The following is a 25,048-nucleotide window of genomic DNA, read 5'->3' as shown; positions in this document are numbered from 1 at the left end:
GAGTAGTGTAGAGTGCATCAGGTTGGCATATGTGAGTAGTGTAAACCCGTAGGGTAATGGGTTTTCCCCGGTGAGCCCCTGTGCAGATCTGGGGCCCCAACCCGCACTGGATGGGCAGTACTTGACATAATTCACTTGATTCAATCTGTACAGAAAAAAGCAGCCTCTCATCATTCAGTAGCCAAACTACCCAGATTATTACTATAGATATAGGTAAATTTGTGAATGAGGGTAGTGTAGTAATTGCAGGTGAAAAGTGGGCCCCAAAAGTCAATGATACTGGTGGGCCTTTGGCACCCCACTCCGAAACTGAGTAGTGTAGAGTGCATCAGGTTGGCATACGTCAGTAGTGTAGAGTGCATCAGGTTGGCATATGTGAGTAGTGTAGAGTGCATCAGGTTGGCATATGTGAGTAGTGTAGAGTGCATCAGGTTGGAATATGTGAGTAGTGTAGAGTGCATCAGGTTGGGAATATGTGAGTAGTGTAGAGTGCATCAGGGTGGCATACATGAGTGGTGTAGAGTGCATCAGGTTGGCATATGTGAGTAGTGTAGAGTGCATAAGGTTGGCATATGTGAGTATTGTAGAGTGCATCAGGTTGGCATATGTGAGTAGTGTAGAGTGCATCAGGTTGGCTTACGTGAGTAGTGTAGGGTGCATCAGGTTGGCATATGTGAGTAGTGTAGAGTGCAACAGGTTGGCATACACGAGTACTGGAGAGTGCATCAGGTTGGCATATGTGAGTAGTGTAGAGTGCATCAGGTTGGCATATGTGAGTAGTGTAGAGGGCATCAGGTTGGCATATGTGAGTAGTGTAAAGGGCATCAGGTTGGCATATGTGAGTAGTGTAGAGTGCATCAGGTTGGCATACATGAGTAGTGTAGAGTGCATCAGGTTGGCATATGTGAGTAGTGTAGAGTGCATCAGGTTGGCATATGTGAGTAGTGTAGCGTGCATCAGGTTGGCATACGTCAGTAGTGTAGAGTGCATCAGGTTGGCATATGTGAGTAGTGTAGAGTGCATCAGGTTGGCATACACGAGTACTGGAGAGTGCATCAGGTTGGCATATGTGAGTAGTGTAGAGTGCATCAGGTTGGCATATGTGAGTAGTGTAAAGGGCATCAGGTTGGCATACGTGAGTAGTGTAGAGTGCATCAGGTTGGCATACGTGAGTAGTGTAGAGTGCATCAGGTTGGCATATGTGAGTATTGTAGAGTGCATCAGGTTGGCATATGTGAGTAGTGTAGAGTGCATCAGGTTGGCATATGTGAGTAGTGTAGAGTGCATCAGGTTGGCATACGTTAGTAGTGTACAGTGCATCAGGTTGGCATATGTGAGTAGTGTAGAGTGCATCAGGTTGGCTTACGTGAGTAGTGTAGAGGGGATCAGGTTGGCATATGTGAGTAGTGTAAAGGGCATCAGGTTGGCATATGTGAGTAGTGTAGAGTGCATCAGGTTGGCATACATGAGTAGTGTAGAGTGCATCAGGTTGGCATATGTGAGTAGTGTAGAGTGCATCAGGTTGGCATATGTGAGTAGTGTAGCGTGCATCAGGTTGGCATACGTCAGTAGTGTAGAGTGCATCAGGTTGGCATATGTGAGTAGTGTAGAGTGCATCAGGTTGGCATACACGAGTACTGGAGAGTGCATCAGGTTGGCATATGTGAGTAGTGTAGAGTGCATCAGGTTGGCATATGTGAGTAGTGTAAAGGGCATCAGGTTGGCATACGTGAGTAGTGTAGAGTGCATCAGGTTGGCATACGTGAGTAGTGTAGAGTGCATCAGGTTGGCATATGTGAGTAGTGTAGAGTGCATCAGGTTGGCATATGTGAGTAGTGTAGAGTGCATCAGGTTGGCATATGTGAGTAGTGTAGAGTGCATCAGGTTGGCATACGTTAGTAGTGTACAGTGCATCAGGTTGGCATATGTGAGTAGTGTAGAGTGCATCAGGTTGGCTTACGTGAGTAGTGTAGAGGGGATCAGGTTGGCATATGTGAGTAGTGTAAAGGGCATCAGGTTGGCATATGTGAGTAGTGTAGAGTGCATCAGGTTGGCATACATGAGTAGTGTAGAGTGCATCAGGTTGGCATATGTGAGTAGTGTAGAGTGCATCAGGTTGGCATATGTGAGTAGTGTAGCGTGCATCAGGTTGGCATACGTCAGTAGTGTAGAGTGCATCAGGTTGGCATATGTGAGTAGTGTAGAGTGCATCAGGTTGGCATACACGAGTACTGGAGAGTGCATCAGGTTGGCATATGTGAGTAGTGTAGAGTGCATCAGGTTGGCATATGTGAGTAGTGTAAAGGGCATCAGGTTGGCATACGTGAGTAGTGTAGAGTGCATCAGGTTGGCATACGTGAGTAGTGTAGAGTGCATCAGGTTGGCATATGTGAGTATTGTAGAGTGCATCAGGTTGGCATATGTGAGTAGTGTAGAGTGCATCAGGTTGGCATATGTGAGTAGTGTAGAGTGCATCAGGTTGGCATACGTTAGTAGTGTACAGTGCATCAGGTTGGCATATGTGAGTAGTGTAGAGTGCATCAGGTTGGCTTACGTGAGTAGTGTAGAGTGCATCAAGTTGGGAATATGTGAGTAGTGTAGAGAACATCAGGTTGGGAATATGTGAGTAGTGTAGAGGGCATCAGGTTGGGAATATGTGAGTAGTGCAGGGTGCATCAGGTTGGCATACACGAGTACTGGAGAGTGCATCAGGTTGGCATATGTGAGTAGTGTAGAGTGCATCAGGTTGGCATACACAAGTACTGGAGAGTGCATCAGGTTGGCATATGTGAGTAGTGTAGAGTGCATCAGGTTGGCATATGTGAGTAGTGTAGAGTGCATCAGGTTGGCATACGTTAGTAGTGTACAGTGCATCAGGTTGGCATATGTGAGTAGTGTAGAGTGCATCAGGTTGGCTTACGTGAGTAGTGTAGAGTGCATCAAGTTGGGAATATGTGAGTAGTGTAGAGAACATCAGGTTGGGAATATGTGAGTAGTGTAGAGGGCATCAGGTTGGGAATATGTGAGTAGTGTAGAGGGCATCAGGTTGGCATACACAAGTACTGGAGAGTGCATCAGGTTGGCATATGTGAGTAGTGTAGAGTGCATCAGGTTGGCATATGTGCGTAGTGTAGAGTGCATCAAGTTGGCATATGTGAGTAGTGTAGAGGGCATCAGGTTGGCATATGTGAGTAGTGTAAAGGGCATCAGGTTGGCATATGTGAGTAGTGTAGAGTGCATCAGGCTGGCTTACATGAGTAGTGTAGAGTGCATCAGGTTTGCATATGTGAGTAGTGTAGAGTGCATCAGGTTGGCATATGTGAGTAGTGTAGAGTGCATCAGGTTGGCATACGTCAGTAGTGTAGCGTGCATCAGGTTGGCATATGTGAGTAGTGTAGAGTGCATCAGGTTGGCATACACGAGTACTGGAGAGTGCATCAGGTTGGCATATGTGAGTAGTGTAGAGTGCATCAGGTTGGCATATGTGAGTAGTGTAAAGGGCATCAGGTTGGCATATGTGAGTAGTGTAGAGTGCATCAGGTTGGCATACGTGAGTAGTGTAGAGTGCATCAGGTTGGCATATGTGAGTAGTGTAGAGTGCATCAGGTTGGCATATGAGTAGTGTAGAGGGCATCAGGTTGGGAATATGTGAGTAGTGCAGGGTGCATCAGGTTGGCATACACGAGTACTGGAGAGTGCATCAGGTTGGCATATGTGAGTAGTGTAGAGTGCATCAGGTTGGCATACACAAGTACTGGAGAGTGCATCAGGTTGGCATATGTGAGTAGTGTAGAGTGCATCAGGTTGGCATATGTGAGTAGTGTAGAGTGCATCAAGTTGGCATATGTGAGTAGTGTAGAGGGCATTAGGTTGGCATATGTGAGTAGTGTAAAGGGCATCAGGTTGGCATATGTGAGTAGTGTAGAGTGCATCAGGTTGGCATACGTGAGTAGTGTAGAGTGCATCAGGTTTGCATATGTGAGTAGTGTAGAGTGCATCAGGTTGGCATACGTCAGTAGTGTAGCGTGCATCAGGTTGGCATATGTGAGTAGTGTAGAGTGCATCAGGTTGGCATACACGAGTATTGGAGAGTGCATCAGGTTGGCATATGTGAGTAGTGTAGAGTGCATCAGGTTGGCATATGTGAGTAGTGTAGAGTGCATCAGGTTGGCATACGTGAGTAGTGTAGAGTGCATCAGGTTGGCATACGTGAGTAGTGTAGAGTGCATCAGGTTGGCATATGTGAGTAGTGTAGAGTGCATCAGGTTGGCATATGTGAGTAGTGTAGAGTGCATCAGGTTGGCATACGTCAGTAGTGTAGAGTGCATCAGGTTGGCATACGTCAGTAGTGTAGAGTGCATCAGGTTGGCATACACGAGTACTGGAGAGTGCATCAGGTTGGCATATGTGAGTAGTGTAGAGTGCATCAGGTTGGCATATGTGAGTAGTGTAGAGTGCATCAGGTTGGCATACACGAGTACTGGAGAGTGCATCAGGTTGGCATACACGAGTATTGGAGAGTGCATCAGGTTGGCATATGTGAGTAGTGTAGAGTGCATCAGGTTGGCATATGTGAGTAGTGTAAAGGGCATCAGGTTGGCATATGTGAGTAGTGTAGAGTGCATCAGGTTGGCATACGTGAGTAGTGTAGAGTGCATCAGGTTGGCATATGTGAGTAGTGTAGAGTGCATCAGGTTGGCATATGTGAGTAGTGTAGAGTGCATCAGGTTGGCATACGTCAGTAGTGTAGAGTGCATCAGGTTGGCATACGTCAGTAGTGTAGAGTGCATCAGGTTGGCATACACGAGTACTGGAGAGTGCATCAGGTTGGCATATGTGAGTAGTGTAGAGTGCATCAGGTTGGCATATGTGAGTAGTGTAGAGTGCATCAGGTTGGCATACACGAGTACTGGAGAGTGCATCAGGTTGGCATATGTGAGTAGTGTAGAGTGCATCAGGTTGGCATATGTGAGTAGTGTAGAGTGCATCAGGTTGGCATATGTGAGTAGTGTAAAGGGCATCAGGTTGGCATATGTGAGTAGTGTAGAGTGCATCAGGTTGACATACGTGAGTAGTGTAGAGTGCATCAGGTTGGCATATGTGAGTAGTGTAAACGGCATCTGGTTGGCATATGTGAGTAGTGTAGAGTGCATGAGGTTGGCTTACGTGAGTAGTGTAGAGTGCATCAGGTTGGGAATATGTGAGTAGTGTAGAGGGCATCAGGTTGGGAATATGTGAGTAGTGTAGAGGGGATCAGGTTGGGAATATGTGAGTAGTGCAGGGTGCATCAGGTTGGCATACACGAGTACTGGAGAGTGCATCAGGTTGGCATATGTGAGTAGTGTAGAGTGCATCAGGTTGGCATACATGAGTACTGGAGAGTGCATCAGGTTGGCATATGTGAGTAGTGTAGAGTGCATCAGGTTGGCATATGTGAGTAGTGTAAAGGGCATCAGGTTGGCATATGTGAGTAGTGTAGAGTGCATCAGGTTGGCATACGTGAGTAGTGTAGAGTGCATCAGGTTGGCATATGTGAGTAGTGTAGAGTGCATCAGGTTGGCATACGTCAGTAGTGTAGAGTGCATCAGGTTGGCATATGTGAGTAGTGTAGAGGGCATCAGGTTGGGAATATGTGAGTAGTGTAGAGGGCATCAGGTTGGGAATATGTGAGTAGTGCAGGGTGCATCAGGTTGGCATACACGAGTACTGGAGAGTGCATCAGGTTGGCATATGTGAGTAGTGTAGAGTGCATCAGGTTGGCATATGTGAGTAGTGTAGAGTGCATCAGGTTGGCATACACGAGTACTGGAGAGTGCATCAGGTTGGCATATGTGAGTAGTGTAGAGTGCATCAGGTTGGCATATGTGAGTAGTGTAGAGTGCATCAGGTTGGCATATGTGAGTAGTGTAAAGGGCATCAGGTTGGCATATGTGAGTAGTGTAGAGTGCATCAGGTTGGCATACGTGAGTAGTGTAGAGTGCATCAGGTTGGCATATGTGAGTAGTGTAAGCGGCATTAGGTTGGCATATGTGAGTAGTGTAGAGTGCATCAGGTTGGCTTACGTGAGTAGTGTAGGGTGCATCAGGTTGGGAATATGTGAGTAGTGTAGAGTGCATCAGGTTGGCATACGTGAGTAGTGTAGAGTGCATCAGGTTGGCATATGTGAGTAGTGTAAAGGGCATCAGGTTGGCATATGTGAGTAGTGTAAACGGCATCAGGTTGGCATATGTGAGTAGTGTAGAGTGCATCAGGTTGGCTTACGTCAGTAGTGTAGAGTGCATCAGGTTGGGAATATGTGAGTAGTGTAGAGGGCATCAGGTTGGGAATATGTGAGTAATGTAGAGGGCATCAGGTTGGGAATATGTGAGTAGTGTAGAGGGCATCAGGTTGGGAATATGTGAGTAGTGTAGAGGGCATCAGGTTGGGAATATGTGAGTAGTGTAGAGGGCATCAGGTTGGGAATATGTGAGTAGTGTAGAGGGCATCAGATTGGGAATATGTGAGTAGTGTAGAGGGCATCAGGTTGGGAATATGTGAGTAGTGCAGGGTGCATCAGGTTGGATTACGTGAGTAGTGTAGAGTGCATCAGGTTGGGAATATGTGAGTAGTGTAGAGGGCATCAGGTTGGGAATATGTGAGTAGTGTAGAGTGCATCAGGTTGGGAATATGTGAGTAGTGTAGAGGGCATAAGGTTGGGAATATGTGAGTAGTGTAGAGGGCATCAGGTTGGGAATATGTGAGTAGTGCAGGGTGCATCAGGTTGGCTTACGTGAGTAGTGTAGAGTGCATCAGGTTGGGAATATGTGAGTAGTGTAGAGTGCATCAGGTTGGGAATATGTGAGTGGTGTAGAGTGCATCAGGTTGGCATACGTGAGTAGTGTAGAGGGCATCGGGTTGGGAATATGTGAGTAGTGTAGAGTGCATCAGGTTGGCTTATGTGAGTTGTGCAAGTCAGATAAATGTAGTAGTCCATGGATGTGTAGTACAGTTTGAAGCATTCTTTTACACACAGGTCAGGTTTGTCAGGGCAGGCATCGCATTCCCAAATGGTGTCTTTTTTTTATCCCCTTTTGTAAGGCGCTCGGCACCTTGCTCTTTTTTGTGCAATGACTCCCGGTGCCCTGCTGTGAGAATCAGCAGGGCACCTTGATGCGATCACCATGACTGCAGCCACGGTGTCGCATTAATCTCTTAACCCCCGGAGGTGTTTTTGCATTTTCATTTTTTGCTCCCCTTCTTCCCAGAGCTATAACTTTAATTTTTCTGTCAATATGGCCATGTGAGGGCTTTTTTTTTTGCGAGACAAGTTGTACGTTTGAATGACACCGTAGGATTTAACATATCATGTACTGGAAACCGGGGAAAAAAAATCCAAATGCTGTGAGATTGTAAAAAAAAGTGCAAGCCCACGGTTTTTTGTTTTTTACCGTGTTCACTAAATGCTAAAACTGACCTGCCATTATGATTATTCAAATCTTTACGAGTTCAAAGTCGCCAAACAGGTTTAGGTTCATTTTTATTTAAGTGGTGAAAATAATTCAAAATTTGTTAAAAGGAAAAAAAAAATTTGTGCCATTTTCCGATACCCGTAGGGTCACTATTTTTCGTGATCTTGGGTTGGGTGAGGGCTGATTTTTTGCGTGCCGAGCTGACTTTTTTAATGATACCATTTTGGTGCAGACAAATTTTTTTGATCACCCGTTATTGCATTTTGAAAAAAATTTAATTCTGACGGTTTGACCTTTTTTTCTTGTAAAGCCGTTTAGCGACCGGGTTAATTCTTTTTTTTATATTGATAGATCGGGGAATTTTGAACTCGGCGATATCAAATATGTGTATGTTTCATTTTTTTGTTTTATTTTGAATGGGGCGAAAGGGAGGTGATTTGAACTTTTTTATTTTTTTGTAATATTGTTAAATTTACAGCTGAAAAAGGGCAATGCCCAGGTCTCTGAACAAATGCACTACAGGATGCAGCCAACCCATATAGCAAAGATGTTTAGTCCGTGTTTAGTCATTACTTTACCGTTAGGACTCGCAAGCGTGAGGACCCTTGACGTTGGGTTGCGAGCTTGCATATCTTGGCCAAAATATCGACCAGTACCTCACATATTTACATGTATTTTGTGCTCTATTTTTCAGGGTGCAGTAAAGCCCAGCACGTTAGGTCTTGTATACAGGGGTGTCCACATGGGATGCATTTAGAGAGTGCTGGCCAGCCCGCCCAATCAAATAGTATGGACGTGACTAATAGGCTGAGACACTATGCATTACCTGTATGTGAACCGCACCCTATACAGGCCTCTATTGTGCAAATGTACACTAGGCAGTCACACCCTCCATGAACTTCGAGATTGTGAGTGGCTGTCTATTTAGTATTTTGCACCTGTGATTTGCAACATCTTTACTATATGGGATGACCTGTTGAAGCACAATGTAAGTGCGAAACGATCGTCGTCTGTACTTGCTCCACGGTTTTATCTGCCTGCTGTTGGTAACTTGATGCCACAATAAAGGATTATTTTGCACGAGACGAAATGTGCCTATCCACTTTCTTCTCTATGGATTTACTATATGGCTTGGCTGCATCCTGTAGTGCATTTGTTCAGAGACTTGGACAGGTTAAAGGTGCTGCCCTTTTTCAGCTGTATTTTTGAATTTGTGGAGGATTTTTCTGTGGCTTTGCTACTCAGTTTAATATTTTTAAAAACATTTTATTTTTTACTTTTGGCATGCTTCAATAATCTCCATGGGAGACTAGAAGCTGCCATATCCCGATCGGCTCTGCTACATACAGGCGATGATCAGATCTGGAGATTAGATCAGCTGACGTGCCGGAAAAGATGTGGGCTCAGCGCCAAAGCCAACATCAAAGGGAGGGAGTCCGACATTGGCGTACTATTACACCCGATGTCGGAAAAGGGTTAAACATTTGACGTATCCATATGTTTAGGGGTGGTAAGTTTTTATCAACCTAGACATATGGATACATCCAAGATCTTGAAGGGGTTAAACCTTTTTAAACCCCTCTGATTAGTGCGATCATACAACATACAAGCCTCTGATGGCTCCGGTGATGCCCTGTACTACTGTAGTGCCGTGTATCATAACTGCCTGTCAGTGTAATACTAATGACCCCATACACATGAGATAAGTGTTGGCTGAACGGTAATTTGGCAGACGGCAATCTCTCCCGACTCCCCCATACACACAGATAGTCCAGCTTTCCTGTGGTCTGTATGAGAGAGTCGCCTCCAGACTCCTCTAGAGGAGGATTATCTACAGGAAGAACTAACGGATTAGAATCTGAAATTCAGGATGTCAGATCCTTCTCTGCCCTGACATCATCTGTTGGGAGGCCCCCAAATACATTATATGGTCTCCCACACCCCCTGAAATCAGTGCTTTTACGTAACTTTAGTCTGTGTGGGGGGCGTTAAAAGGTAACTTATTGGACGCTACCACTGGCCCGGCCTAATAGACCTTCGTACTTTGCAGCCCAGACACCATTATTAGGCATGTAAGTATTGTTGTAACTAGGCCGCCCCATACTATCGAGTAGTTGGGGGGCGTAGGGCGTTCAGCCAAATTCTGTCACAACTTCTTAGATGCCATGTTTGGTTTTGACAGCAGCAAGTGGTTAAACTGCCAGGGTTTTTGTTACAGCCGCCCCTGTGCCGTCTCTGTGCAGAATATAGGAAACATTCATACAGACGGCCGGTGGTGATGGAGTCGGTGATGGACTCTGGCCAAATATGTTTCTAGAGCCTAGTAGAAGATGAAGATGTCGTCCTCCTCATGAAGTAGTTATTTCTCCTGTCACGTGTAATGAATATCTCCTGCAGTATTGCTAATGCTGATTCCAGTGTCGGGAAGTGAGACGAGAATTAGCGTTATGGAAGATGAGTCTATGAGAAACGTATTCAGCTGTTGACTGCTTGTTGTCTGTGGTCTAAATATATAGGTTTTATTAGTAGATGTAAAGAAGAAAACTAAATACTGTAAAATAATAAATCTCATATGTTCCCTTATTATCTCTAGTAATTGTATTATTACACAGGATTTTTATGATGTTACATCGGCTCATCTTCTTCTCATTCAGGTCTCTACAATATCGGATCCTCTCAGTGAAGATCTTCCATATAAGAGAATTTTCCTGATTTACCCATCAAGGATGGATGTGGACAGAGACAAGATGGCGGAGAGGATATTACACCTCACCCTAGAGATCCTCTTCCGGCTTACTGGAGAGGTGAGAGATTCTGATGACGTCACATTACATCATTCTTATCTATGGGAATAATGGATGGACAGAACTGGAGAGGTGAGGACTCTGGAAATGTCTGTAGTGAGATTTATTAATGTGTCTCTCCATAACCAGGATTACACAGTAGTGAAGAAGACCTCTAGTGAGCGCTGCCAGGACCATGTGTCTGAGGGATGGGGAAGACCCCTGAGCCCAATCACAGGGCCTCCACCTCACCCCCTGATACATAAGGACATCAATGACCAGAAGATCCTAGAACTCACCTACAAGATGATTGAGCTGCTGACTGGAGAGGTGACACTGCTGGGAATGCTGGGACATTATATAGTAATTCTATGAAGGGATTGGGGGGGTGACGGTATCATTGTATGTGTCAGGTTCCTATAAGGTGTCAGGATGTCGCCGTCTTTTTCTCCATGGAGGAGTGGGAGTATTTAGAAGGACACAAAGATGTGTACAAGGACGTCATGATGGAGGTTCCCCAGCCCCTCACATCAACAGGTAATAGACAGGACTAAATACACACGGTCTATAATTATCTGTATGTAAAGAATGAATTCAGTGCCTGTATGTGTTTCCTCCAGATCTATCTAGTAAGAAGACAACACCAGAGAGATGTCCCCGTCCTCTTCTTCCACAGGACTGTAAACAAGAAGATCCCAATGTTCCTCAGGATCATCAGGTAGATGGAGAGAAGGTGTCAGGAGATCTCCTTTATGATGTGTAGACGGCTGTGAAGGTCTTGTGCTCAGTCTTGTTTTATCCACCAGGATTATATGTTTTATACTTGTGTATTGAGAACGGTGGAGATGGCAGGATTAGAGCTGATCATAGATGTGACTTCTCCATCTGTCTGTGACTTTTACAATATTTATTTCAGGGTGAAGATTTGACCCATATTAATACTACAGAGACATATGTGAGAGGTGATGATCGGTGTAAAGAGGAGATTCCTATATATAATTACCCAGGTAAATAGTAACCACTATATGCATAGAAATTAGCGATTCTTATCCGTCATTGACTGTGGCTGCTTTATTGGTCTTGTAGTTCGGCAGAAACACACTCATGTAATTAGCATTTTGCTTCTAGACCACAACATTCTCCTCCACCCAGAACTGTTCAAATGACTTTGGGCATTGAAAGCTCTTTTTTATAGAACTTACAACTTGGAGGATTCCCCTACACCCTGAAGTTATGAGATGCTGACCTTTACTTGCCCAGATCTTTAAATTACAAAGCCAAATGACAGCGTACGTAGAATGTGCTGATAAGTTGGAAAATCACTTGAAGAAAAATATTATGATGGGTCTGTAAGAGAAAGCGGAGGGTAATGATGCTGTTGCCTTCCTAGAACCCTGATATCTTATGGGATGAATCTACCTTCTCCTCCTTCTGTGCTGCTGAATGTGCTCATATGGTCCCTACAAGACCAGGTCCAGTCTTTCTGACCAAACTTTTATGATCGACAACATTAAATGTGCAGTGAGGTCAAGTGTGAATTCTGTACAATAACAACAGAGTTTCACTTTATCCTGATGTCACAATCCCGCCGCTGACACCGGTATGTCACGGACGGAGGGATGCGATGCACTGCCGACCATGGCTATCACAAGCGCAGGGGGCTTATCTTAGTTATCCCACCGCTGGCACCATGTGACAAACAAAACAGCAAGCTAGTCTTGCCCTAACAATTTATCGCAGGGGGTTATTTTTGATGTCCCACAACTGCTAACAATCTTCCACGAACTGCAGGGATTTATGGATATCCCACTTTTCAGTTCCACTTTGGAACTCGCAGCTCTCAGGCACCCCCCTTACCCTCAGGTCAGTCAGGGAACTACACCTAGAATAATTAGTCGCCGGACGGGCTGCTTGTTGTGTACGGGCGATTAGACCGCTGCAGTGAGGGAATTATTAATGCTTTGGCCGCAGCCACCCAATCAGCATATAAAACCCTTCCGTCACTGCCAGCTAGCCCAACCAACCAAAACACCACGCCGCCACCAGCCCCAGATTTCTCTGCTTAAGTTATAGACTTAATAGAGGGGTTCGAAGCCAACCAAATCAGTAGCGTAATTATCTTAAAGGCACGTGTTTGTTTTTTAGAGCATGAAGACAGACTAATAGTTATCATTTATTCCCAAAAGGTGGGCAGTGATTACACAGATAAAAGTTGTTACAAAGTTGAGACATTAGATATGTACATTGCAAATATAAAATAAAAGGGATTAACAGCAGAAATTAAACTTACAGTTGCTTAGATGGTCTGTAGACTAGCCATGTGGCGGGGGTTGGGCAGCAGCCACACGTCACCCTGCATCTGGGGGGTCCTTCTGGCATCAAACCTCCCGCTCGTCTGACCAATTTCAGGGGGGGAGTACCTTATGGGTTTGGATTTGTGACATCATAAAAGGGGCTGTGTTATGAAAGAGTCACCGTAGGAGGCAAAAACAGAAATACTAGCTAAGTCCAGAAAACCAGAGAAGTTGGCAGCTATCGGATTACAGACCCCTGAACCTATCAACAACAACTAGCAGTAGCCTTGGGGGGTTCCTACCAGGGCTGTGGAGTCGGTAAGCCAAACCTGCGACTCCAACTCCGACTCCGACTCCTCAATTTCCCTTACACCGACTCCGACTCCACGACTCCGACTCCGACTCCCACACATATTGCTTATATTTAAGTGAAAAATTTATTGTAGTACAATGTGAACCTCAGACATTTAATCATTTTTATGATCCAATAATCAAGATATTTAGATAGAACAGAATATATATTGGTGTACTACCCGGTTTTCATTCTTTTTGGTACAGATACGATATGGATAGACAGATATGGATAAATGGATAGAGCAGATTTCTAATCTGCTTTTGCTATTGAGTAACATTATCTATGAGCTCAAAAACCTTTCAGGTGATGCAGTTTTTTAAAAAGATGATCAACTTTTGCAGCTGAAAAACGAATCCTCAAAAAACACAGGAAAAACGCTGTATGTGAATGTAGTCTTAGATCAGGAATATAACAGCCATTTATAGGACATTTCATAACTTTCCCAAACTCCTATGAAAAAATATTCAGCACATCCTGCATTGAATTACTGTACCCAATTTATTATATATTTTAGGAGTCGGAGTCGGTCCATTTTATACCGACTCCAACTCCGACTCCGACTCCACCAAAATGAGCACCGACTCCGACTCCACGACTCCGACTCCACAGCCCTGGTTCCTACGGTGCCCTAGACCCCTCGATCACAGCCGGAGAACTACATAGCCTAAAGACAGGAAGGGAAATCTAAACTGCCCTAGAGCAGACCCCAAAGCAATAGGCAGCCCCCAACAAATAATGACGGTGAAGCAAGATGAAAAAACACTCACACAGATAGAAAGATAGGCTGAGCAAACGATGGGGCCCAAGCTAACTACATAGGACAGGATAGAAAAGCTGCTGTCTGTAATCCGCCAAAACCCTATCAAAACAAGAGCCAACAGCTGATAGGGAAAAAAGCCCTGAAGACGCTAGGCTTCAAAAAAGACTATATCAGTACTCAGGTATTTTCTGAAGACAGAGCAAAAAGGAATTCAGCACACCCCAGCAGGGAATGGCAGAAATCCAGAAAAACAAGGAAAAACAAAACCAAAACACAAATGCAAAAAGAAGAGCAGAAAACTTAGCTTTTGAGGAGCAGGAATCAGACTGGTCTCCTAGAATCCCTCAGAGAAATCACCAGCCAGGCAGAAGGGCGTCGGCTGCCTTATATCCAGTCGCAATTCCCGTCACCCAGTCATCATCATCCTGCCCAGATGCTTGGTAATCAGCCTCACTACCTTCCTTCACCAGAAGAGGGAGTTCATCAGACCTCAATGGTGAAGGGGAAAATGAACTCACAACAGTACCTCCCCCTTGAGGAGGGGTCACCGAACCCTCATCCACGCCACCAGGGCGATCAGGGTGAGCCCGATGAAAGGCACGCACCAATCTTTTGGCATGAATATCAGAGGCAGAGACCCAGGAATTATCCTCCTGACCATAACCCTTCCACTTAACCAAATACTGGAGTCTCCGTCTAGCCAGACGGGAATCCAGTATCTTCTCTACCTCATATTCCATGTTACCTTCAACCAATACAGGGTCCGGAGGTGCCACCCCAGGAACTACTGGTTCAACAAACCTCTTCAACAAGGACTTATGAAACACATTATGGATTTTAAATGTGACAGGAAGAGTCAAACAAAAAGAGACCGGATTAATAATCTCCAAAATCTTGTAAGGTCCAATAAATCTAGGCTTAAACTTAGGAGAAGCCACCTTCATAGCGATATTTTTTGATGATAACCAAACCATATCACCAACCTTAAACTGGGGACCAATGGTCCTATGTCGGTTGGAAAACCGCTGGGCCTTTTCCTGGGAGAGAGATAACTTATCCACCACTTGGTCCCAGATCTGGTGCATTCTCTCCACCACAGTGTCAACACCTGGGCAGGCAGAAGGCTCCACCTGCCCTGAAGAATATCGAGGATGAAACCCAAAGTTACAAAAAAAAGGTGACATCAAAGTGGCAGAACTAGCTCTATTATTTAAAGCAAATTCGGCCAAGGGCAAAAATGAAACCCAATCATCCTGATCAGCGGAAATAAAACATCTCAAATACGACTCCAAGGTCTGGTTTGTTCTCTCCGTCTGCCCATTGGTCTGAGGGTGAAAAGCAGAGGAGAAGGACAACTGAATTCCCAGCTTGGAACAGAAAGTCCTCCAAAATCTAGACACAAACTGAACTCCTCTGTCAGATACAATGTTCTCAGGAATCCCGTGCAAGCGAACCACCTGTTGCAAAAACAGGGGCACCAACTCAGAGGAAGATGGCAACTTAGGGAGTGGTACAAGATGAACCATCTTAGAGAACCTATCACAAATCACCCAAATAAGTCATTCTCTGAGAGACAGGCATATCAGAGATGAAATCCATTGAAATATGGGTCCATGGCCTCCTGGGGACGGGCAAAGGCATCAACAACCCACTAGAGCGAGAACAAGGTTTAGACCGGGAGCAAGTCCCACAGGACTGCACAAAATTCCTGACATCACGAGACAAGGCGGGCCACCAAAAAGACCGACTCACCAGATCTCTAGTACCAAAAATACCTGGATGACCAGCCAATGCAGAGCAATGAACTTCAGACATCACTCTCTTCTTCCACTGGTCAGGAACATACAACTTCCCACTGGGACAACGCTCAGGTTTGTCCTCCTGGAACTCTTCCAGAGCACGTCTCAAATCGGGTGAGATGGCAGAAAGAACTACCCCTTCGCCTAAGATGGTAGCAGGCTTGGTCACCACAGGAGAATCAGCAAAGAAGCTCCTAGAGAGAGCGTCAGCCTTAACATTCTTAGTGCCAGGAAGAAAAGAGACCACAAAATCAAAACGTGTAAAAAACAAGGCCCACCTAGCCTGTCTAGGGTTCAAGCGTTTGGCTGACTCCAGGTAAATCAAATTCTTGTGGACAGTGAGGACCACGACTTGATGTTTAGCTCCCTCCAACCATTGTCTCCACTCCTCCAATGCCCATTTCATGGCTAACAGTTCCCGATTCCCCACATCATAGTTACGTTCAGATGGAGAGAACTGTCAGGAAAAGAAAGCACAGGGATTCATTTTAGATGTTGCAGGATCCTTTTGGGACAAAACAGCTCCTGCACCAATCTCAGAAGCGTCCACCTCTACCTGGAACGGGAGTGAGACATGAGGTTGCCGCAAAACCGGGGCAGAAGTGAATCTTTGCTTCAGCTCCTGAAAGGAAGAAACAGCCTCCGGAGACCAATTCAACACATCAGCACCCTTCTTAGTCAGATCAGTCAATGGCTTGGCAATACTAGAAAATTTTGCTATAAATTTCCGATAAAAATTAGCAAAACCCAAAAACTTCTGGAGGGCCTTCAAAGAAGTGGGCTGAACCCAATCATAAATGGCCTGTACCTTGGCCAGGTCCATTTCAATAGTTGACGGAGACAAAATAAATCCCAAAAAAGAAATCCTCTGTACCCCAAAAAGGCATTTCGATCCTTTGACATACAGGGAATTCTCCCTCAAGATCCGGAACACAGTCCGAACATGTTCCACATGAGAATCCCAATCCTTGGAGAAGATCAAAATATCATCCAGATAGATAATCAAAAATTTATCCACAAAGTCTCGGAAAATATCGTTCATGAAGCACTGGAAGACAGAAGGGGCATTAGTGAGCCCAAAAGGCATCACCAGGTACTCAAAATGTCCTTCCGGAGTATTAAACGCCATCTTCCATTCATCCCCATGCTTAATGCGGATAAGATTATACGCCCCCCTGAGGTCAAGCTTGGTAAACCAGCAAGCACCTTTAACTCTGGAGAATAGATCCGAAATCAGGGGTAACGGATACTAAAATTTATAGTAATTTTGTTGAGGGCGCGATAATCAATACAAGGCCTTAATGAACCATCCTTTTTGGCCACGAAAAAAAAAACAGCACCTAAGGGTGAAGAGGATGGTCTAATATGACCCTTCTCCAACGCCTCCTTAATATAGGATTGCATAGCCTCGTGCGAGGTACAGATAAATTGAAGAGGCGACCATTGGGAAATTTACACCCCGGGCTCAGTTCAGTTGCACAGTCATAACTCCTATGAGGAGGCAAAGACGCAGACTCATTCACACTAAATACATCATAAAAATCCGCCAAATAGTCAGGAACATCATGCGACTGAGGTGAGGTGGAAAAAACCGGAGCCTCACTAAGGGCACACCGACAACCCCAACTCACCACAGACACAGATTTCCAATACAAAACTGGATTATGAATTTGCAACCAGGGAAACCCCAGAACAATGGTATCATGCAAATTATGCAGCACCAAAAATCTGCAATTTTCTTGATGGTCTGGGGCGACCCGCATTACCACCTGGGTCCAAAACTGAGGTTTATTTTTCGCCAAAGGAGTAGCATCAATCCCCCTCAAAGGGATAGGCGTCTGCAGAGGTGTCATAGGAAATCCACAATGTTTAGCAAAATCCAAGTCCATTAGGTTCAGGGCTGCTCCCGAATCCACAAAAGCCTTGGCGGAAAATGTGGACAGGGAGCAGATCAGAGTAATTGCCAGAAGAAACTTAGGTTGAACACCACCCACAGAAAACGTGTGTGCAAAACGTTTCTCTCGTTTAGGACAGACAGAAATAATATGCGAGGCATCTCCACAAAAAAAACACAGCTTATTACGCCTTCTGAACTCCTGACGTTGCTCCCTGGACAAAACTCTATCACATTGCATAGGTTCAGACACTTGTTCAACAGGTGGCAACACCTCTTGTGCAGTCCTGCATTCACGTAAACGCCAATCAACCTGAATGGCTAATGACATAGAATCATCAAGACCAGAGGGAACAGGAAATCCCACCATAGTATCTTTTACGGCTTCTGACAAACCCTTCCGAAAGAGAGCTGCCAAGGCATTATCATTCCAGGTAGTAAGGACCGCCCACTTTTGGAATTTTTGAGAGTACAATTCTGCAGAATCTCGACCCTGGCTCAATGCCAACAGGGTCTTTTCAGCCTGATCAATAGCATTAGGTTCGTCATACAACAACCCCAAGGCTTGAAAAAATGCGTTCACATTAGTCAGAATAGGATCATCTGGTTTCAAAGAAAACGCCCAATCCTGGGGATCGCCGCGCAGCAAGGAGATGACAATTTTAACCTGCTGTGCGGAGCTCCCTGACGAGTTAGGCTTCAAGGCAAAAAAATAATTTACAATTATTTTTGAAATTCAAAAATTTAGACCGATACCAAAAAAACACATCAGGAGTAGGGATCTTTGGTTCAGCAGCATGTGAATGAGCAAGGTAGGCGGAAATTCCCCGCACTTCCGCAGCGAGCTGCTCCACACGATCAGACAATTGCTTTATCTCCATTGAGAGGAAAAAAAAATTCCCCCTACGGGCTCAGAGATATAGAGGAAAAAATAAACACCCTTTTTTTTTTTTTTTTTTTACACAATTCTTTCCTGCTATTGAGTACCCTAGGATCTGCGGTATGGCTGATGATTCTGTTATGAATGAGTCACCGTAGGAGGCAATAACAGAAATACTAGCTAAGTCCAGAAAACCAGAGAAGTTGGCAGCTATCGGATTACCTGACCCCTGAACCTATCAATAACAACTAGCAGTAGCCGTGGGGGGTTCCTACGGTGCCCTAGACCCCTCGATCACAGCCGGAGAACTACATAGCCTAAAGACGGGAAGGGAAATCTAAACTTCCCCAGAGCAGACCCCAAAGCAATAGGCAGCCCCCAACATATAATGACGGTGAAGCAAGATGAAAAAACACTCACACAGATAGAAAGATAGGCTGAGCAAACGATGGGGCCCAAGCTAACTACATAGGACAGGATAGAAAAGCTGCTGTCTGTAATCCGCCAAAACCCTATCAAAACAAGAGCCAACAGCTGATAGGGAAAAAAGCCCTGAAGACACTAGGCTTCAAAAAAGACTATATCAGTACTCAGGTATTTTCTGAAGACAGAGCAAAAAGGAATTCAGCACACCCCAGCAGGGAATGGCAGAAATCCAGAAAAACAAGGAAAAACCAAACCAAAACACAAATGCAAAAAGAAGAGCAGAAAACTTAGCTTTTGAGGAGCAGGAATCAGACTGGTCTCCTAGAATCCCTCAGAGAGATCACCAGCCAGGCAGAAGGGCGTCGGCTGCCTTATATCCAGTCGCAATTCCCGTCACCCAGTCATCATCATCCTGCCCAGATGCTTGGTAATCAGCCTCACTACCTTCCTTCACCACAAGAGGGAGTTCATCAGACCTCAATGGTGAAGGGGAAAATGAACTCACAACAGGGCTGTCTGGGGTCGGTCCTTCCCCCTTTTTTAAGTTACATCTCTGACTACAAAACTTATAATGGCTATATCCCACAGGGGGTACCTCGTATAACACGCACATGGTATCATTATTTGTTGTTTGTTGAATACAATAATTCAAAACCAAACATGCAGTAGTTATGACACACCGTTTAGAAGGAAGGAATCCATTTCTTAGTTTCTGGGGGTGCTAGAACCGTGAAAATTATGGGCCAGAATGCAGGTTTCGTGCCCTGCGCAGAGATGTGACTTTTATATCTCTGTCGCGTATCGTTTTCGCGATCCAGTCTCTTTAATATCACCCAAAGTTTTATTTGGCCGCATGGTGCTTAAACAAAAGAGATCTTTTCCTGGCTAGGGGGGAAGGGAGAAGAATCCTCACTAGAGTCTCAGATTTCACAGAGCTGCGGGCAGAGAGACACTGGTGTGTGTGTGGAAGGGCTGTGGGGGAAAGAGGAGGGGGTCACCTCTGCAGCGTGTGGCAATCAGAAATCTAATCTGCAGTGTAACAATGGGGAATTCTGGAATGTTCCAGCAACATCATATCTTACTTATTATTACACCTGACTTTTCAATTTCTTTTAAAGCCGACTAACTTTAAACAGAATTTCTATTAACTACACCAAAACCATTACACCTGTGCCATGATGTATCTCTAGGCTGTGCGTGGCTGATTGCTGTAATATACATTTATTCACACCTGCAGGAAATGTGTTGGCATGGCTCGAGCCCTGGTTTCATGGAGTCAGTCCACGTCATAAGTTCCATTATATTTTCAATCCTAAGGAATTCAGATTACTGCACAGTCTCTCCTGAAATGGGGAGCACTAATACTTTCTCTACTCTTCTGGTCAGGACTCATAGTAGCTCCAATGGTCCACCATAAATCAGTGCAACTCCGGTTTAGTTTGGAGTTCACCAACCCCTATACAGGGATTATTAGAGAACAAGCTCAGGGACCTCTAGTATCATGGATGCCAGGACCAAGGGTCAGCTCAGGAACCTAAGCAAACACAGAGAGGAGGCAGGGTAGAGGGAACAGGGTAGAACTGAGCAGGAAGGTACCAGAGAGGTATACGGACCGAGGAGAGTGGAGATGGTCAATGGACAGAGGACAGCGGAGATGGTATACGGGCTGAGGACAGCAGAGAAGGTGTTTGGAGTGCAGGCACCAGGAGAAACACCGGACAGGAACGAACTCTGAACAGGATAACTGAAGGGTTAATAGCCTAGCTACACAGAAGCAGGACTTGCAGCAGCAAGGGAGACTTGAGAATGGAAGTAAACTCAATAATCAGGCGCCTCTCCTAAGGGAGGGCGACCTGAAATACCCGGTGCCTTTCCTCTCATGGACAGGCAGCGCTGCCGGGTCAGGTCATGCAGGGGAATAAGGCCGGCGGGTGCATGCGCGGTCGGGCCCAAATGCATGAATAGAGGGAGCGTGCGGCAGCCGGCAGAGGAGGAGTGCGCCAACGCGTCCGTGTAGGCGCCCGGCGGGAGGCGAGAGAGAGGCGGGAGGGGGAAAAAAAAACCCGCTGCAAATCTGCATGGATTTTTCTGCAGCATGTGCACGGCAATTCTTCATTTACCATTGAATAACATTACATTTACAGTACAATGCGGATTTCATGCAATTCCGTGCGTCAAAAAATGCTGCGGATCCGCATGAAAATCTGCAACGTGTGCACATAGCCTGCGCACTTTTGAAGGTGCGCCGAGCGCGCCAAAATGCTGCATTCGGCGCGCACCTACAAAAGTGTGCAGCGCACTCAAAAATCCTACTAGCGCACGGTCAGCGCACGGTCTGCGCACCCTATATTAAAGATAGGGTGTGCAGATCACATTCGGCCATGTGCGATAATAGGCGGTGATGTCAGGAGGGGGCGCGGCAGGGGGCGGGGATTATCGTCGGCCGTGCGCAGACGGCAGAAACGCTAGTGTGAAACTAGCCTAAGACAGGTAGATGGAGGGGGGCAATACTGGATGGAATCTCATCCTCTGTATTATGATCATGAGCAAATTCTTCCAGGATTTTTAGTGCTTCCTGTTCTGATTCTGTTGGAAATAAATTATGTAAGGACTGATCATGGAAACATGGATTTTTGTGATAAACTCACCGTAAAATCCTTTTCTCCGAGACGCTCATTGGGGGACACAGGACTGTGGTGTATGCTACTGCCGCCAGGAGGCTGACACTAATTGAATGAATAAAAGGTTAGCTCCTCCTCCGCAGTATACACCCTCGCCCTGATTGCCGGCGAGACCAGTTCGGTGCAAAAGCAGTAGGAGATCTACAAGACAAAATCAGCCTCAATGCAGGTAACAATATGTCTAGAAAAAACCCATCTGGTATCATAAATACCTGTTAATAAACAAAATGGAGCCAATTGGTTAGCAGGGTGGGTGCTGTGTCCCCAATGAGCGTCTCGGAGAAAAGGATTTTACGGTGAGTTTATCACAAAAATTCATGTTTCTCCTTCGCCTCATTGGGGGACACAGAACTGTGGGATGTCCTAAAGCAGTCTCTGGGTGGGAAAACGACTCACCGGTCCAAGCTATACGCACCTCCTGTGTAAAGGTGCACCACTGCTGCTTGGAGAATCCTTCTACCCAGGCTCACGTATGCTGAAGCCTGAGTATGGATATTGTCGTGTTTCCAGAATGTGTGCAGACTGGAGCAGGTTGCCGCTTTGCCGACCTGCTTCGTCAAAGCCTGGTGCTGAAGAGCCCAAGAGGCGACCACCGCCCGAGGGGAGTGTGCCCTGATCCCTTTGGAACAGGTGCGCCTCTGATGCGGTAAGACTCCTGCAAAGCCAAACGAGTCCACCTGGTTATGGTCGATCCTGAGGCCGCGAGTCCATTCCTGCGATCCTCGGGGAGCATGAACGGCTTGTCTGTCTAACGAAAGGGTGTCGTCTGTGACACGTACCTCTTGAGAGCTCTTACCAGATCCAATGTATGAAGAGCCTCTTCCACCCGGTGTACCGGTGCTGGTCAGAAAGGGCAAGATAACATCTTCAATAAAGTGAGATGAAGAAAACGACCTTTGGCAGAAAAAAGGAGGAGTCGGCCTGAGAACCACACTATCCTTGTGGAAAAAAACAGGTACATAGCTTCGACAGAATAGAACCACCAGCTCCAAGACCCTCCTAATTGACATTATAGCCACGAGGAACCCACCATCCAGGAAAGGTATGACAAAGACACACCCTGTAGTGGTTCGAAGGAAGCCCCCTGCAGACCGATTAGGACCTGGTTAAGGCCCCCAAGCGTCCAGAGAAACCCTATAGGGGGGTATCAGGCGGGAGACCCCCTGGCTGAGGGTCTTTACGTGCAGATTGGTAGCAATCCTCCGCTGGAAAAAGGGGCGGATAAGGTAAAAACCTGTCTCCTGAGGGATCTTGGAGCTAAACCTGAGTCTAGTCTAGACTGGACAAGAGCTACAAATGTTAAGAATGGAGAATCCCAGTGGAGGATGACCGGGGTCCTACACCGTGAGAAGAAAACTTCCCAGTCGTGGTGGTGAGCACGTGCTGCGGCGGGCTCCTGGGCCCTTAACCATCGCAGCCACCACCCTCCAGCCGAACCCGGCCTGGGCCAGGATTCAAGATTCAACAGTTAAGCCGCCAAACACAAGGCCTCTGGGTTCCGGTAGATCAGGCCCTGGGAAGGTAGGACAGGGGCTCTGGCAGCCGCCAGGGGATGTCGACGAGTAGTTACACTAAATCTGCGTAACCTGTCCGACGAGGCCAATCTCGGGCAATCAGTTTTACTGGAACCCACTATGCCTTGAACTTCCTGAAACTTTCAGACGCAGTGGAATCGGAGGACACAGGTACAAGAGATGAAAACTGGTTCCGTGTAAGGCCCAACGCGTCCACAGCAATTGTCTGTGGGTCCCGGGACCGAGCGACAATCCTAGGCACCTTGGCATTTAGCCTGGAACTTCTCAGGTACACCTCTGGGGTTCCCCAATGTTGGAAAAACTGTTGGGAACAACTCGGGATGGATTGGCCATACCCCGGACGCGAGACCCTGCCGGCTGAGAAAAGATCGTGGTCCGGTTCTCCATGCCCAGACTGTGAACTGCCGAGATCACCGAGTGACCTTTCTCTGGTCCGCAAAGGATATGCTTTGCCTCGAGCATGGTCATCCTGGGGCAGCCTCCCTTGATGGTCTATGTAAGCCCCTGCTGTGGCATTGTCTGATTGAATTCGGACAGGGCGTCCTCCAGGAGATGATGAAAAGTGCTACCAAGCTAGCCAAAACGCCTGAATCTCTAAAAGGTTGATCGAGAGGCGTGATTCCCGAGGTGTCAACACCCTTGGGCTGTGTGGTGGCGAATTACTGCTCCCCATCCGAGGAGACTGGCGTCGGTTGTGACCATCACCCAGTGGTTTGAAGAAGAAGGCTTACCCTGCAGAAGGGAGGGACTCATCGTCCACCATCTGGGAGCCTGTCTGACGGGTGCAGACAACCGGCACTGGTCGAAGAAAAAATTCTTGTCCCAGGCTGCCAAGAGGGCGTGCTGCAAGGGACGAAGGTGAGGCTGGGCAAATGGAACAGCCTCTATTGCTGCAATCTTTTTCCCTAAGACCTTCATGCCAAACCGGATGGTACGGGAGACCGGCTGGAGAAGTGCCCAGGCTACCCGTCGGAGTGCTAGGGCCTGTCCCGAGGGAGATTTTTCCGACCCTCGGGAAGTGTCGAAAATCATCCCTAGAAGGGAAATTGTGTGAGCAGGAATAGGGGACAAACCTCAGAACCTCAAATTCACCAGCCACCCTAGGTGGAGACGTGTATCCAGCGTGATGTTGACGCTCTTCTCGTAAGACTGAAAAGATGGGCTCTTGACCAGGAGATCGTCCAGATAATGCTAAATGATTATGCCCTGGGCATGCAGGATGGACATGATGGCCGCCATGACCCCTGTGAATACCCTGGAGACGATGGCTAGCCCGAAGGGTAAGGCTGTGATGCAGGTTGCTGATGGCATCTGTAAGAGCCTTTGATGCCAGGAAAAAAATGGGAATGTGCCGGTAGGCGCCTTGGGCGTCGATAGCTGCCGAAAATTCCCTTTTTCACGGCAGATATGACCGGATTCCCTCCGGAAGTGTCTTTTTGAGAAGCTTCAGGTCCAGAATGAGTCTCACGGTTCCTTTCCTTTAATCTTTTTCTTTATCTTTCCTCTCTTTGGGGACCACAAGCACGTTGGAGTAGAAACCCTGAAATCTCTCCTTTTCCGTTACAGGGATGATCACTCCACTGCGCCTGAAAGACTCGATAGCTTTGAATAAGGCACGTGCCCGGGTTTTAGATTTGGGAGGATGAGACAGGAAAAAAAAAAACGTTTTGGGGGTGGCTGATAAATACTATCTTGTACCCTGAAGGCACCAGCTCTCCTACCCACGCGTCATATACGACGTTGAGCCAGATGTCACAAAACCAGAGCAGGCCCTGGCCTACACTGCAGGTGTAGACCGGAAGTTTCTCCAGTCATTCAGCTGTGAACCTGTGGGACTTTGATCCCCCTGATCTTGGCTGGATAGAGCGCATCCTCCCCAATGGGTTGGTCCTATATGAGATCTGACGATCTCTGCCCTGATTGGGCCGATCTGATCTGGCGGTCGAAACCATGTTTGAAACTTGTGACGGAATGGCTGCTTAGCCCCCGTTGTGGGAGAAAGTTGCTTTTCCCCCCTGTGGTGTTGGAGATAAGCTGATCTAGCTTCTCACTGAACTCTCTGCTGTCTTGATAGGGCAAAGAAGTTAGGGATTTGTTGGAAGTCGGGTAGGCTCGCCATGTTCTCAGCCATAGGGCTCCAGTGATGCAAATCGCATTTGCGGCAGCCAGTGCTGCGTGTAAGCTGCATCCAAG

The 25,048-nt window shown here is 46.5% G+C and overlaps 1 protein-coding gene across 1 annotated transcript in view; it reads left to right on the top strand.

Moving 5' to 3' along the window:
* Positions 1–10,052: 10,052 nt before the first annotated feature.
* LOC141055837 (uncharacterized) overlaps positions 10,053–25,048 on the top strand; it is a 70,897-nt gene continuing 55,901 nt past the window's right edge. The window contains 5 exon segments of the mRNA XM_073552547.1: positions 10,053–10,252; positions 10,382–10,561; positions 10,645–10,768; positions 10,852–10,949; positions 11,148–11,238. Of these exon segments, the coding sequence (XP_073408648.1) occupies positions 10,175–10,252; positions 10,382–10,561; positions 10,645–10,768; positions 10,852–10,949; positions 11,148–11,238 (571 nt within the window). The 5' untranslated portion in view covers positions 10,053–10,174.

Source organism: Dendrobates tinctorius, unplaced genomic scaffold (assembly GCF_039654945.1).
Source record: "Dendrobates tinctorius isolate UK_male_01 unplaced genomic scaffold, ASM3965494v1 ptg000192l, whole genome shotgun sequence".
In the NCBI taxonomy this organism is placed as follows: Eukaryota; Metazoa; Chordata; class Amphibia; order Anura; family Dendrobatidae; genus Dendrobates; species Dendrobates tinctorius.
Note: the sequence above shows the minus strand (reverse complement) of the source record. Positions and strands in the feature narration are given on the sequence as shown.